The following is a 14,581-nucleotide window of genomic DNA, read 5'->3' as shown; positions in this document are numbered from 1 at the left end:
TTCCTTGTCAGAATGGTCTTCAGTAAGTCAGAGCTTAAAATGTTTGGGACAGTTCTTATTTTAGCCTATTCTCTGCATTAATAAACTGTCAGACTAAACTCCCAGGAGAGACCTGAAGAGTCAACATTTAAATATATATAATGGTAACTGATATTGCCTAAAATTCACTGACATTTCTCTGCTTTAAATATGCTAGTTTGCATTCTGGATTTTTGGATGGTTTATTAAAGGATTCTTGGTTACATTTTGTAGGCGATATATATATATATATATATACACATATATACATATATACATATATATATATATATAGAGAGAGAGAGAAAGAGATATAGATACATATATAGATATAGATATAGTAAATAATAATGTTCTATACATAATGAATGATGATGATATAATCCATGTAACACACAGAGACATCCATGACATAATGGATTTCCTACAAATCACTTTCCCTTCTTTAAAATTTGAAATGCTACAGTTTCTACCTTCTGTCAATATACATGAGTGATGGTCACAAGTAGCATCTTTTTAGTCCTTTTGTCATGCAACATTGTTTGTAAGGCTGCAGATTTATCAACAAAGCAAGAACTTACCAGTCCATCCACCAGTCCAACTTAGATCCCTAATCATTTCCTAGGTATGAAGTAGCCATGAATGTTAAGTGCATCATCTACCAAAATGAGCTTTGTATCCATTTGGGTATCTTAAGTGTCACTTGCAGAGATAAATAAGCACATGCAATTTTGGGGTTTTTTAATAGACAGAAATATTTTATATTTTTATGTATTAATTCTTCTTCACACTATTTCTCTGTCTGGACTACATTCTTATTAACCTACAAAGATTTTCCTTAAGGATACCTGTCAGAGTATGGTAGAGTTTTCTTGATACTTCCTGTTGCAAAAGCCTGTTTTGTCCATTATCTTGAAGAAACAGTATGAAAATGTGAGAAAATTTAGCTAGGTCTTTGGTGTGGCCTGTAGCAGTCTAACAGCTCCCTACAGTTCAGAAAAGAATCTGTTAAATATAAAAATAATTGTAACTCAAAATTGCCTCTGTTTGAAGACTGCAGCTGATGCTGTTCCAGGATATAGGAATAAAATCTTTTCATCAAAAGAAGTGTTTTTTTGTAAATATATATACATATATATATGTGTATATGCATGTGTATATATATATGTATCTATAGGTGTATGTATACATATGTATATATGTATATATATGTACATATATATATATATCTCAGGTATCATCTAATCTTTTTGAGAGCAAAATTGTATTAAAGTTTTTTATTACTTTAAATAAGTATTGTTCATTAGTATGTACTGTTAATACTTTGTGGCAGTGAATAGATATTTCCAGATCATGTCCATATTTCTGAGCAGCCCTGCAGAGAAGGACTTGGGGATTCTGGTTCATGAAAAGCTGGACATGAGCCGACAGTGTGTGCTCACATCCCAGAAAGCCAAAGGTGTCCCAGGCTGCATCAGAAGCAGCATGACCAGAAATTCAGGAGAGGTGATTCTGCCCCTCTGCTCTGGTGAGAATTCACCTGAGTGCTGCATCCAGCTCAGCAGTCCTTGGTAAAGGAAAGACATGGATTTGTTGGATCAAATCCAGAGAAGGGCACAAAGATGATCAGAGGGATGAAGCATTCTCTGTGAGGTCAGGCTGAGATAAAGATTTTTCTGAGTCCCTTTGAAAGGGAATTTATGAAAAAAGATGGGGACAGACTTTTTACAAAGTCAAGGGGTGATGGTTTTGAAGTGAAAGTGGGTAGATTTAGACTGGACATGAGGAAAATCTGTTTTACCATGAGGATGGTGAAACATTTGAACAGGTTGCCCAGAGACAACCTGTAGATATTCCATTGCTTGAAACACTCAAAACCAGAGTTGAATGAAGCCCTGAAGAACCTGATTCGCTAGCTGCAGGGGCATTGGACTAGATGACCTATAAATGTCCCTTCCAGCCCAAACTATTCTATGATTCTTTGTTTACCAACAAAATCATAATGACAGCACTCACTGCTCCATCTCCTTATAATTAATTGTGTCATTAGCACAATATTTGTACATTTACTTACTTGAGAGACTAGCAGTTCCTCAAATGGGGGAAATATGATGTAGAAACAGTTTTTTCTACCAGCAAAAGCAGAAAGGCTTCGATTTTTACCACACAAGGACTCTTTGCATTAATGGCAGCTGGAGTTGTCACAATCCAGGAGATTAAAGCACACTTTTGTGGTGTGTATACTCACATAACAGCTCTTTAACACTGCCAGAAAAGTTCAAATATAACTAGGCATCAAATCCAATCATTATTTTACTAGGTTAGGGAAGTTTACATCCATTCCCATGAAGAAGCTGTCACCTTACTATTAGTCATAAACAAAATGCTCTTTTGAGATGCTAATTCATCATGTTTACAGAGTTAGGGAAGTAACCATGGATACAGGATGCTTTGAAGACTTCAAGGAATTGGGAACACGCTGTTAAATGTGTCTTGGTGGTGTTAGTCACTGATAATTAGTTCTGCTTTTTCTTTGCCAACTTTTGAGAGAAAGGATCTTAGTAATTCTTTATGTGCAATGTACGTAGTTAATGTGATGATAAGAGACTAAGACTCCTTTAATAATTTTTAGGAAAGATGGATCAAAAGAGCCAATAGTGGAAATGAGAACAGAGGATGAAAGAATCACCAGCCATGAAGATGGGAGTCCAGTAAATGAGCCAAATGAGACAACTCCCCTCACAGAACCAGAGTAAGTAGCCTGATATTCCCTGGAGTTTCACACGAGCTGATCTTGGCTGTGTGGACAGACTGGACTTCCCACACTCTGAGGGGAGGTACACAGCATCACCAGAATGGTCTGAAATGGCAAGGCAGTGTGTGAGTGTAGGGTTTGTTTGATTTGTTTGGTTTTTACAATAATCAATTTAAATCATGGTGCTTCACCAATACTGGCTGAGCACAGCAGTACAAGGATTTTTTATTTGGTTGCACCTTGTCTTTACCACCTACCCAGAAACTTTTAACTGCCCTGTGGGAACAATCTCCTAGCTCTCAGGAATGCCCTAATTTGAGTCTCACATGCATCTTCACACACATCCTGAAAATGAGGCACAAGGATACTATGCTCCAGAAACCCAGCTCCTCCCTTCCTGCTTTCATACATGTAGCTGAGAATTTTGTTTGGTATTTAGGTCCACACAGTGTAATTGGATTAATTGTGCTGAAGGGCAGCCTCTGCTCCATTTCCTCACCCCCTATCCATGTCCCTGCAACCTTCTCTCAGTACAGAAACCAGTTTGCAGTTTGCAGCCATGCTCACAGGCTCTAGCTGCCTTCCAGCCTTGTGCCCAGGGATAAAATTACTGAAGAAACCTCTACGTTTTCTTTGCTTTGAGCCCAACACTTTCCCCATGTTGGGGAAATCTCTTATCTCATGACATCTTTAAGGCATCAAGGTTATGAAGATGATTATGTAGTAAATACAGAAAGTCACCTCTTGATATTTTGATGAAATCATAGTTCTTTAAAAGGAGAGGGTGTTCTTTCAAAACAGTCTTTTTATTTTCTGAAAATATGAAGACATTTTGGTTTTTTTACCATTATGTAAAACTGTGAGAGCCAGAACCTTTAATTAAATAAAAAGGTTCGCTACCAGCTGCCATTGATATTTTTAGTAAATAGGGAGTTGAGTAGCAGCACATTAAGCTGCATAGTTCTTTGAAGAAGCTGTGCACAGAGAGTTTGAACTTGTGTTAATGAAATAATTATGCAATCTGTTGAGTGACTACTGATATGTTTGCTCTTCATATTAGAATTTATAAAAAGGGGCACAGTGGAAAGCCCACAGTTATCTAAAGAGTCAGGGGAATGTAGGTGTAAACATTGTACAAGTCCAGCAAGCCTTGGATATGCTAGTGGGTAAAGCACCAGCTCCAAGTTTGTTCATGATTCAAGACTATTTTTAACACTAGATCTTGCAAATCAGATGCATCTTGCAGGAAACATGATACCAGGAAAGATCCAGTTCACCTGCTTCTGCTTGTCACAATCATTAGATCAGATGAGAGGAGTGAAATATGAGAAAGTTAAAATCAAAAATATTTTATAATCTTAGGGAAGGGGGAAAGAATCAGTCCCCACTATCATGACAGAAGAAAAACCCAAAACAAAACAAAAAAAGAACCAACTAAGCCTCTGAAAAATTAACTCTCAGGAACAACTGATAAGTATTTGCAAAAATAGGTCTGCTAAGAGATATAAGTATGATGACAACTTCCTTCTTGGTAATTTCTTCCCTCACAACCAATGGCAAAAGGTGTCAGCAGCCCAAAGCACAGCTGTACAGAAGTCAGCTAAAGATTTGGGACAGTGTCACTTGTGAAACTGAAGATGAGAAGAGGGTGCAAGAGATGGTGAAGGGCCATTGATACCAGGGGAGTATGGAAAGACCTTTGACTCAGCCACAGGTCATACCCAATGAAAGAGAGGAGCAATGTAAAGTAGGAGTGAGACACACAAGGGGAAGATGCAGAAGAGGAGAAATCAGCCTCTCAGTAGGAATAACACAAAAATACTTGGTCAACAACAGCCAGAAAAACACATGCTGGGCAGGGTGAGGACGACGATCCAAGGGATCTTGGAGGGGAGAGCTTAGCTTGCAGGAAAGAAAAATTCAAGGACATTTCAGGCAGAGAGTGAAACAAGGTAGGGTTCATTATGACTAATTCTGGCTGTTTTAAAGGTATACAAGATTATCTCAAAGCACTTTATCTGCAAGTCAACAAGTTTTAATCATGCTGGCAGGAAATCAGTTTAAACTGTGGATTTCACATCACACTCTTTTGATATGAATAAAATACCACATACAATGTGGGACAATAATTATATTCCTAGTCTGACATTAATATGTTTCTAATATTGGTTGAGTTTTTCTTAGTATTAATGCAGTTGGATGAATTCCAGTATCAAAATGGCTAGGAGTCATTTTTCTATAAAATAAGAAAGTAAATATTGAAGCTAAAGTTTTGTATGGGTATCAGCAGACTGTTGATGAGAGGCCACATGCAGTGCTAGAGAAGTCAACATTATTAATAAATGATAGCTGCCAACATCTGATTAAAGTGAGAAAATTTTTTGTTGGTTTTTGTGGGATTTTTTTAAAAAAATCGTTTTATTATAAAATGAATAAACATTTGAAAGGATTAGTTTGCTCAACTGAAAAATATAAAATTCTTTCTAATAGGTGTCGCTAAAGAAAAATTTGGTGGAGAAAGATTGGTATAATTAAAACACTTAAACTTGAATTAGAGAGATTAAATATGTATTTGAAGCAAATGGAAACAAAAACTCCAAAATAAAAATGTTGTCATAGGGAAAAAGAACAATGTCAAATGATAACTTTCATTCGTAACTCACACCCTATTAAAATAAAAAAAACCTCTCAAAACAACAAGTTTTAAAATACAATAAGGTTTAAGAATGGTGCATGGACTTTGTGATGAGGAAAGTTTTGATGCATAAAACTTTTTACTTGTGTATATCTTTTGTTGAGTTGTTGTTCTCTGCTTGCATGTAAAAGCAAGGTTAATTTTATCTCACTGTTCGCATGAGCATGGATTTCAATGATGTCCAATATCTTTCAACAGGGTTCTAGCAAATCTTCCTTTTTGAAATATTTTGTAACATGGTCTAAATCCACTTAAACCAATTTCCTTAAATTTCCACTCAGTATAATTTGTCAATTCCCTAGTTTTGACTTTGACTAAATAGTTCCTTCTTTCCAGCACCATCTTTTGAGAAATCACTCTGCTTTTCTTAAAACTATATTAAATTAGGTTTTGGGGGTTTTTTAGTACTTGTTTTAGTGTTTTGCCTAATCAGATCTCTGACCCACATGCCTGCCTACCAAAAATGCATCTCATGAGCTGCCCTTCCTCTGCCCCAGTGTTTTACCTTCTGTTAAAAATAGATTTATGTTGATTGTGTTGTTCCCATTCTTTCAGGCACCTTGCTGTGGCCTTAAATCTGTTTCCTTTGGGTTTGCCATGAGAAACAGACAATTAGCAGATACCTCCCTCTGTGCTTAGAACCAGACATCTGATGATATATCCCATGTATTTTACTGTAGTAGAACAAGTTAATCTTTGATTTCTCTCAGATACATGGTGTGCTCATTGTTTAACTTCTGGATAATCAGCATCTTTCTTAGTTCATTTCAGACAACTTAAATTTCATAAGACTGGGGATTCAGGTATTGTTTTGTTTTATTTTCTGTTATTAAACACTGCCTTGTAATAAGACATTCCTACAGGATTCCTCAGACAGGTTTTGAACATTGTATTGCTGTTTGGGACATTTAATCATGCAAAGCAGAAATTTACTGAAACATTTAACAGTTATTATGAATAAAAAAGGCATATGCATACTATTCCCTAGTAAAAAAACAGAAAGCAAACCCAAACTTGAATCATGATTAAGAGCTATTATGCCCAGGAGACATGATTACAGGAACATCTCAGTAAACCATACATCTTTTTGGCAGCTATATTTTTGACAGCTAATTACTGGCAGAAGGGAATCAATGATTTTTAAAGACCTTTCTCAATGAGATCACATTCAACAGAGTGAGGGACTCTTTTGCCAATTCCTCAGAGTTTTCACTAAGTCTTAAAAGAGCTGTAAGTTATTAATAATGCTACATTGTATAAGCCATGAAAATTAAACTGTAGAACTTTCTAATGATGACTTCCATTACCTCCAACACTATAAGAAATTCTTTACCTATCTTGGCATAATCCATAATCTCCAATAATAGCTGTGTTGCTTTGTATACAACTGAATTTACATTTAGAAAAGACATTAAAAAGAGTTTAATTGAGATTTAAAAGTCAAGCAAAAGGCTTGACTGTGTTTCACAGTATTCACAGGCAACACATACTTCTGTACTGTTTTGGGTCAAACAATTTGATTTTTTTTCTCTTTTGTCTTATTTAAGAACTGCATTTTGAGCAGCACCAATGTTTCTATCATGGGATTTTTGTGGCTTTATTGAAATTGAATGAATTAATAGGAATTGTTTTAAAAGCAAAGAACCTCAGTGCTCATAATAAAATAACTATACGTTACTTAAAAAAAACTATTGTTCTACACTGTAACCTATATGAACTGTATATATGTTATGGACTTAAATTACAGATTGTTTTATTTTTGTGTTACCATGATTCCTCTTTTTTTTTTTTTTGATAGGAAGCTGCCACTAAAGGAGGAAAATGGCAAAGAAGCTTTAAATCCAGAAACCATAGAAATCAAAGTTGCTAATGACATCATCCAGTCAAAAGAAGATGATAGCAAAGCATAATAAGATAAACTACAGCTGTCTGGATAATGCATTTGGATTGAAGTAATCCTGTGACCAAAACTTTACAGCTGACCTTAATTTCTTGGGAAACTTAAGCTTGGAATAGTTAGTACATGTGTACATACGATGAAACAGTTCCTGTCTACAGTTCTTTTCTATATTTTTTTTTTCTTGTTTGGTTGTTAATGGTTTTAGTATGCAATTTTCCTGACACCAAGTCCCATGCTATAAATCTGGAAAATCTGCAGAATAAGAACTGTAATTTATTATATGAAAAAGAGTGTCTACTTAGAAGAAAAATTTTGAAGCACTCCTAACCACAAAAAATCACATCAGGCCTCTCCAGATCTTACAGCGCAAGCTACATACATAAAGTGCATAAATATGATAATGTATTTATTTCCATTTATAATAAAAGGAAATTTTAGGTTGCCTTTAGAAAAAAAGAACTCAACTAAACCAGTCTCAATATATTGTTTAAGACCTTAGTGCTGGCAGACACTCAATAGCCGTTCCAGCTGTGATTATCACTTCAGGCAATCGAAAAAACAAAACACTTCAACACAGAGTCAGGTCCCACTGCAGTTTCTCCTGGGTTCTTCAATAAATACATTTTAAAAAAGCTAGTACTCACAATATACAAACTCAAAAATTGGCTAAATATTTCACAACAGTCTATTGGCCTCATCCTAACTACAAGAGTGTAACTCCGAAAGGCTCCAGGATTTTCAGTGATTCAGGTTTTCTGTATGAAAGTTTTGAAAGTTACATGTGAACTAAAATGCAGCCAAGGCATAAAAAGAAATCTGTTTTTAATCATAATCTTCACTTCAAACGAAAACTTACAAAATTTGTCCCAACATATTTATACATACAGGGTTTTCATTTTTGTCTTAGTTCAAACCATTTAGCTAAGGGATAAAACTGTAGTTTAATGAAGTAAATACTTTTTCTCCCCAAATCAATATATAAAATATTAAACTTGGCCTTTTTGAATCAGGACTTTTCCCTTTATGATTTTATACCCTTTGTCTTAAGTACAATGTGAGAACAGACAGGCGATTTTGTCTAAGCAGTTTGGAACAATTTTAAATTATTGACTAATTCAATCTTATATTCAACCAAATTCATGTTTTCCATGTCAAGTTTTCTTTAAGATATTCCTTTTTATTATTCTGATCAACACTCCCCACCAAGAAATCTGACTGATTTATTTGATCTTAAATTCATTCATATGAATTAATAATTGATTTAGTGGTGTCACTAAGTGGAGCAATATAATTTGTTTCCATTCCAGCACAGTGTATCCACACCTACCAGACTTTTCAAAGCCTTGCTTTGAAATAAGTAGATAAACCATATAGAAAACGAGACTGGAAAATTCTACTTGTCAGAAGTAATTGGTAGAATAAGTTGTGAATTTTCCACATCTAAGTCATGCATGAGGTTTAAGTGTATTTTTACTCATCAAATTGTGTTTTCTCCATCTAAATTTTGATAATATTTGAAGTTTTTGTACTTTTTGAATTTTGTGCATTAAAACTGAAAGTGAAATGTAAAAGGATCTCCTTAAATTTGAGGAATATATCATAATAACCTTCTTGTCAACCCAAGTTTAAGTGCATTTGAAAGAGCTGAGGAGAATATATATATATATAAATATATTTATATTTACTTCTTAGATATTTCTTATTTTTCAAAACCAAGTTATTTTTTGAGTTTTTTACAACTTTTTCTCACTTTGAGAAATAGCTAAAATGAACCAAGGAGTTGAGGACAGAGGCATACTGCTGGCGTGGCTAGGATAGGAGGCCAAGTTCCCACAAAATCAGTACCAAAGTGAAAAAAAAAGGGTAAAAGGAGATGGCAATATGGGATGAAAGTCATGGAAGATTACAATTGAAAATTGCTGAAAAGAAGTATCTCTAAATGCTGAGACACTAATTCTGGAGGAAGGAAAGACGAAGATATTCATTTATGAATACTCAATGTTGCTCCTACATAATGGGCAGGCAGTACTACTAAATAACTGCTTGAAATTATCAGATTTCTGATAATTTTTAATCAGGTTTCCTGGTTCTTTCTAAGCACACAGCAAGCAGGCCTGCTCATAACATATAATTAGGAGAACAGTTGTTTTATTTATCTGTGTGGACTTGCAGTCTTTCCAGAAAGTGTGTGTTTGCAGCTGGGCTTTCTTCTTCTATCAAAATGCACAGAAGGAACCTGGACAACTCCAGCAACTGAGAATGACGTGGTTGGTGTGGCTTGAACCTCCTCTCGAACAATATTTTTACCAGGATGAGGATGAAGATGGTAGACATAGTTTACTCTTCACCTGCTGAGACAAATTTGGATGGTACCATTCAATCTTCTCTACACAAATAGTGTTTTTTCTGAAGCTAGCCTGATCATTTCCAAAAGAAGGTGCCTATACAATGTAGCAGAACTAACAGTGTCTAGGCTCAACTGCAGATGCATTTCAAATTTTAGTACTTTTTAGTTGAACTTACACAAAGAAAACCCCAAAAAAATTACCTAACAGTTCTATATTGGTGTTTTTTCTGTTTTTTTTTTTTTCTTCTTTTTTTTCCTGATACGACCTCTAATTACAGTGTGAAGGGATTAGAAGATTTAAGAGGTCTTGTCAGCACATTTATTGCTAATACACCTGTGCTACTCTTTACAAGCAAAATATATTGCAGTATTATTTCAATATTGGAAGCAAAAGCATTTCCCACTATGCTGCATTACAAATCAAAAGCTGTTTCCAGGAGTGTTTAATTTCTTCTTGCTGTTATGTCTCTTGGCAGTTGATCTGTGTGAGGGCTGAGAATAAAACAGCTCTAAATTTCTGATGGACTGTCCAAGCACACCTTTTTGGTCTATGGATTAATGGGTTATCTCTTGTGCTTTAACTCTGTGCTGTGCAGGAGAAAACCAAACTCTCACTATGAAAGAATGCTGAAAAACACTGATATTTCAAAATAGTTCCAAATATTTCCAAATGAGGAAATAATTTACGCATAGTAATTTGTAAGATATATGTAGAACTGGAATAACAACATTTGTTTATTTTCTTTTCCTATTCTAGATTAAAAAAACAAAACAAACAAAAACAGGTATCTGTATAAATGTCACTTTTACTGTCTAAAGTAATTTTAAGTGTTAGTATGAAATGTCAGAAGAGTTGACAAAATATAACTATTTGTAAAAGTAATCTGAATTGTTACACTAACATACTCCAGGGACCAAGGTGGGAGGGAGCCATTGAAATTAGTACTGAACAAAATGTGACAGTGACAATCTCTTAAAAAAAAAAAAAGGAGTACAATTAAGTAAAATTACTTAAAGCTCCTTGGTATTTTTTTAGTTTTTTAGTTCTGATTTTCCACAATAACAACAAATTTTTAATTAATATTTTACAATTTAGTAATCAAACGTACCCTGGAGAGTTTTTTCCTGGTTTTGTTGTTTATTTGCCTTTTTTGACTTATAAGATTTTTTTGTGGTTGCAGAAAAATATTTGCTATTCTGGTGATGCTAATGCCTAATGTGACAAAGATTAATTTATTCAGGCCTCGGTCTTGCAAGAAATTTTGTGTGGTTGAACCCACCCCTTCTGTGGCACTGCCCTGGCATTAGTGGGGTGGATGTGAGCTGGAAGGTGGATGTACTTTCATAAGAAACCTTGCAGGATTGGGCCAACTTTCTATCTCTTCATAGATATCTACAACGTAGTTACACCGTGGCCATCATCTCCAAAGGCTGTTTGACACCAGTCCCTGGTGCAGTAAATCCCAACTGCTGTCTTCAGCCTCTGCATCGATGTTCATCCAAACAAAAGTGGCTTTCTTTTTATGATGGTAATTAGTTTGATTATTTATTTAAGTGCCAATCATCAAACTGTAGTATAATCATCATGCCGTTTTTTTCTGTTTCCTAGACCAGATAATGGAAATGTATTTGTGCCTTTTGATAGCATGCCACTCTGCTTTATTAAAAAAAAATCTTCAATAATTTGTCTACAAAGCCTGTTTAAAATAATTGAAAGCTTTACTGTCACATACTTTTCTGCTCAAATATTCTCAAAAATCATCTAAATCAATCTGAGGGTATTATTTTCAAATAACATAAATATTTGAAACACAAATTTGCAAAAATTTTTGAGATCCTGATTCCAATGAGGGTCATGGTGGATGTCTTACTGCTGAAAAGTTTCAAATAGATGAAGAATGTAGTGGATGTGTAGGGGTGTTTTGACCAATTTCTCAAGTTCAAGAGTCAGATAGAAAGTCTCCTTAGTTCTATTTAAGTGCTTAGACCTAAAACATTAAATCTGAAACATTAAATCCTCCAACCTGAAAGATGCTATGGAGCATCTTCCCAGCACTTTACCTCTGGAGATAAACTGGAGAGAATGTTTGTTTTGCAATCATTTGCAGCCTCACCATCGCTACGTAAACTGCTGTTGGAAGAAACATCTTTGCAGAGTAGTTGTGTCTGTTGGATATTCACTTCTGATTAAAGGACCTCCAAAAAGACCATTTACTGAGAAAGCTCAAGAGCTCTTTGATCTATGGAGGGGTGCTAAGAGTGCTGCACAAAGAGTTACAGTGCAGGAATCCAGGTCTCAATCCAGGCTTTTGTCTTAAATCCAGGGATTTAAGACAAAAACTGATTCCAGCAGGACCTGGATTTTATTCATCCATCTCAGCGAGGCTCTACGTGTTCTCAACTGATGGAGCTGTTTTTGTGAACCAGATTTCCAGGTGTAAGTGGAACTCAAATGTCCTGCCAGACTCCTACTGACATTTTGCACAGAGGAGGTTTTTCTATCAGGAGTTTTTACTGATTAGGAAATTATGATAGAATATCCAATGACAATTTTATCCCATACATTACAATGTCCAGAAAGAAAATATCTCTTTAAATAACTCATTGTGGTTGCAATACTTCTTTAGATGAAGATGAAAACGTTGTAAGTAAATATTGATCCTTCTTAAATCTCCTTGTTTAGCTTCAGATAATCTTTCTGATAGATGAAAAGCTACCATGGTTAAATTAACCTTTTTAAAAACTCTTCACCCCTTTTCCAGATTTTATCAGATTTTTTTCAAGTTCCTGAAATACCCTGTCCACTTGACAGCAGTTCTGTAAGTTTTAAGTGATCTTCAGTATTTCCACTGCTAATATGTGTTCTTATATCAATTTACTTGGACCTGAGCCAAAATAAGCCTTAAAAATTTGGCTTTGGATCAGTTTCTGAGAATTCTCAGTTTAGCAGTCTATCTTTTCTCTTAAGAGGCATTGAGATCCTCCTAATGTTTGACTTTCAAACTTGAATATTGGCCATTTTTAGCCCAGAGAAATGAGATAAATATTTATTGCCAAATTTGTATTGGCAGCTTTTGGGTGACAGGTGAGATGGGGAGCGGGCGAGGCGACCAGACGCGGTGCCGACAGAGCTCAGGAAAGCCAGGGAGAACAGGTGCCAAAGAGAGAGCCAGGAGAGGGCTGGGAGCATCTCTCCTTACCACCGACACGGGAAAAGGGGAGCAACTGAAGCAAGGGAGGCTGCTGAAGGGCACTGCCAAAAGGCAGGGTGATGAGAGCTCTGAAAACCAGGGAAGAGGAGGAATTAACCCTGCCACATCCTTTAACTCCCCCATGTCATTAGGCTATGGTTTTTCTGATGTAAAATGCAGGGTTGGAGGAAGTCAAGACGAACCCTCAGAGTCTCTACAGATCAATGACAAATACATAGAGGAGTCAGATTCCCCCAGAAGATAATTTTATTGCTCATGGTGCAGAGTTCTCACTAAGAGTTTTGAACTACTTAGACAAGGTTTTAAAAAGAGAAAAAAATAAAAAAGGCTTTCCTGCTGCACTGAGCAGTCGGTACGTATTTGTATGCTGTGTACAGTATGAGCTAAAGCATACCATCTATTGTTTTTGTTATTCCACATGTTGTCAACAGCCCACTTGCGATATCTGCCACCTGAATTATATATTGATAAGTTAGCTACCACTGGAGCTAGTTTGTTTATTGTTTCAGAATCTTATGTCCCTATGAAATGCTGTGTGTATATATATATATCTCTATACTGTAAAAAGAAGTAATATCGCAGATGCTGGTTTTGTATTTATGAAAGACATTGAAAGTATGGCTTAAAGTATATCAATTATTTGTCACTCTTCACCATTTGTATATTAATAGTAAAGATACTTTTACTTTAATGAAGTGTTGTATTTACATTTATTTTTGCTAAGTGTCTTTCTGTCAAGATGTCTGATTCATTGGGAGTCTCATTTTCAAAAAGAAACATACCCTTTACTTTACACCTGTTATAGAATTACTGAATAATGCTCACACAGACCTGCAATTTATTATTCTCTTTTCTGTCAAAATACATCTATTGTTAGCATCCTGAGTCTCCAGCTGAGCTTGAGGCCCATTATGATCATCCCCAATAGAGAATGTGCTGATAGATAATATTATTTTTTTTCCAAACAATGCAAGTGTCCCTATAGGACACGAAGCAACACAAGCGCACACACTGTTGTTCTCAAGGTGAAGAAAAAAGGGGAGTTTATATTCTGACTCCAACATTTATAGCTTTCCAAAAGTGACAGTGGATTGGAGGGTGACAGTGCCACCTCTCCAATGACACTGGAGAAACCAACAATCCATCACTTTCTCCTCCTCCATAAAGGAATGCAAAACAATGAGTTATTTACAGAAAGTGTGTGAGAAAGTTCACTACAGGAATGTCAACATCAGAAGGCTTAGAAAATCTTAAAAGAACAGGGTGACATGCAAGCATGACATTTTAGAGGTATTTAGCTTATGCCAGAGAAAAAATTTATCGACAGAAGCCACCTTATTTTGCCAAACCTAGAACCTTCCAAAAGTCTTGTAACTGTGTTAGCACCACCAGGAGATAATGGAAACTGCAATTAAATGGGCTTTTACTGCAGTGCTGGATTTTATTCCACTGAAGATGGAAAATGGACAAAGAACAGCCCAGAGAATACAGATCAGCCATGTCCCTGAAATGGCAGAGGGGTGTCTGTGGCATCCATATTACCACCAATAAAATTAGGTAACCCAAGAGAAACTTACTAGATTGTGTATTCATGCCTAAGGATCAGTTTTCTGAGTGTAACCTAAGCTCTTAAAAAACCACACCAGCCTAAGAA

The 14,581-nt window shown here is 35.6% G+C and overlaps 1 protein-coding gene across 1 annotated transcript in view; it reads left to right on the top strand.

The window, feature by feature from the left end:
- The window catches only part of NCAM2 (neural cell adhesion molecule 2), a 273,183-nt gene extending 259,565 nt beyond the window's left edge, over positions 1–13,618 (top strand). Inside the window, exons 17-18 of the mRNA XM_064726512.1 lie at positions 2,651–2,770; positions 7,267–13,618. Coding sequence (XP_064582582.1) covers positions 2,651–2,770; positions 7,267–7,378 — 232 coding nt within the window. The 3' untranslated portion in view covers positions 7,379–13,618. The remainder of the gene's footprint in view (positions 1–2,650; positions 2,771–7,266) is intronic.
- The last annotated feature ends 963 nt before the right edge of the window (positions 13,619–14,581 follow it).

Source organism: Zonotrichia leucophrys, chromosome 1 (genome assembly GCF_028769735.1).
Source record: "Zonotrichia leucophrys gambelii isolate GWCS_2022_RI chromosome 1, RI_Zleu_2.0, whole genome shotgun sequence".
In the NCBI taxonomy this organism is placed as follows: domain Eukaryota; kingdom Metazoa; phylum Chordata; class Aves; order Passeriformes; family Passerellidae; genus Zonotrichia; species Zonotrichia leucophrys.
The sequence above is the reverse complement of the archived record's forward strand: the minus strand, read 5'-3'. Positions and strand labels throughout refer to the sequence as shown.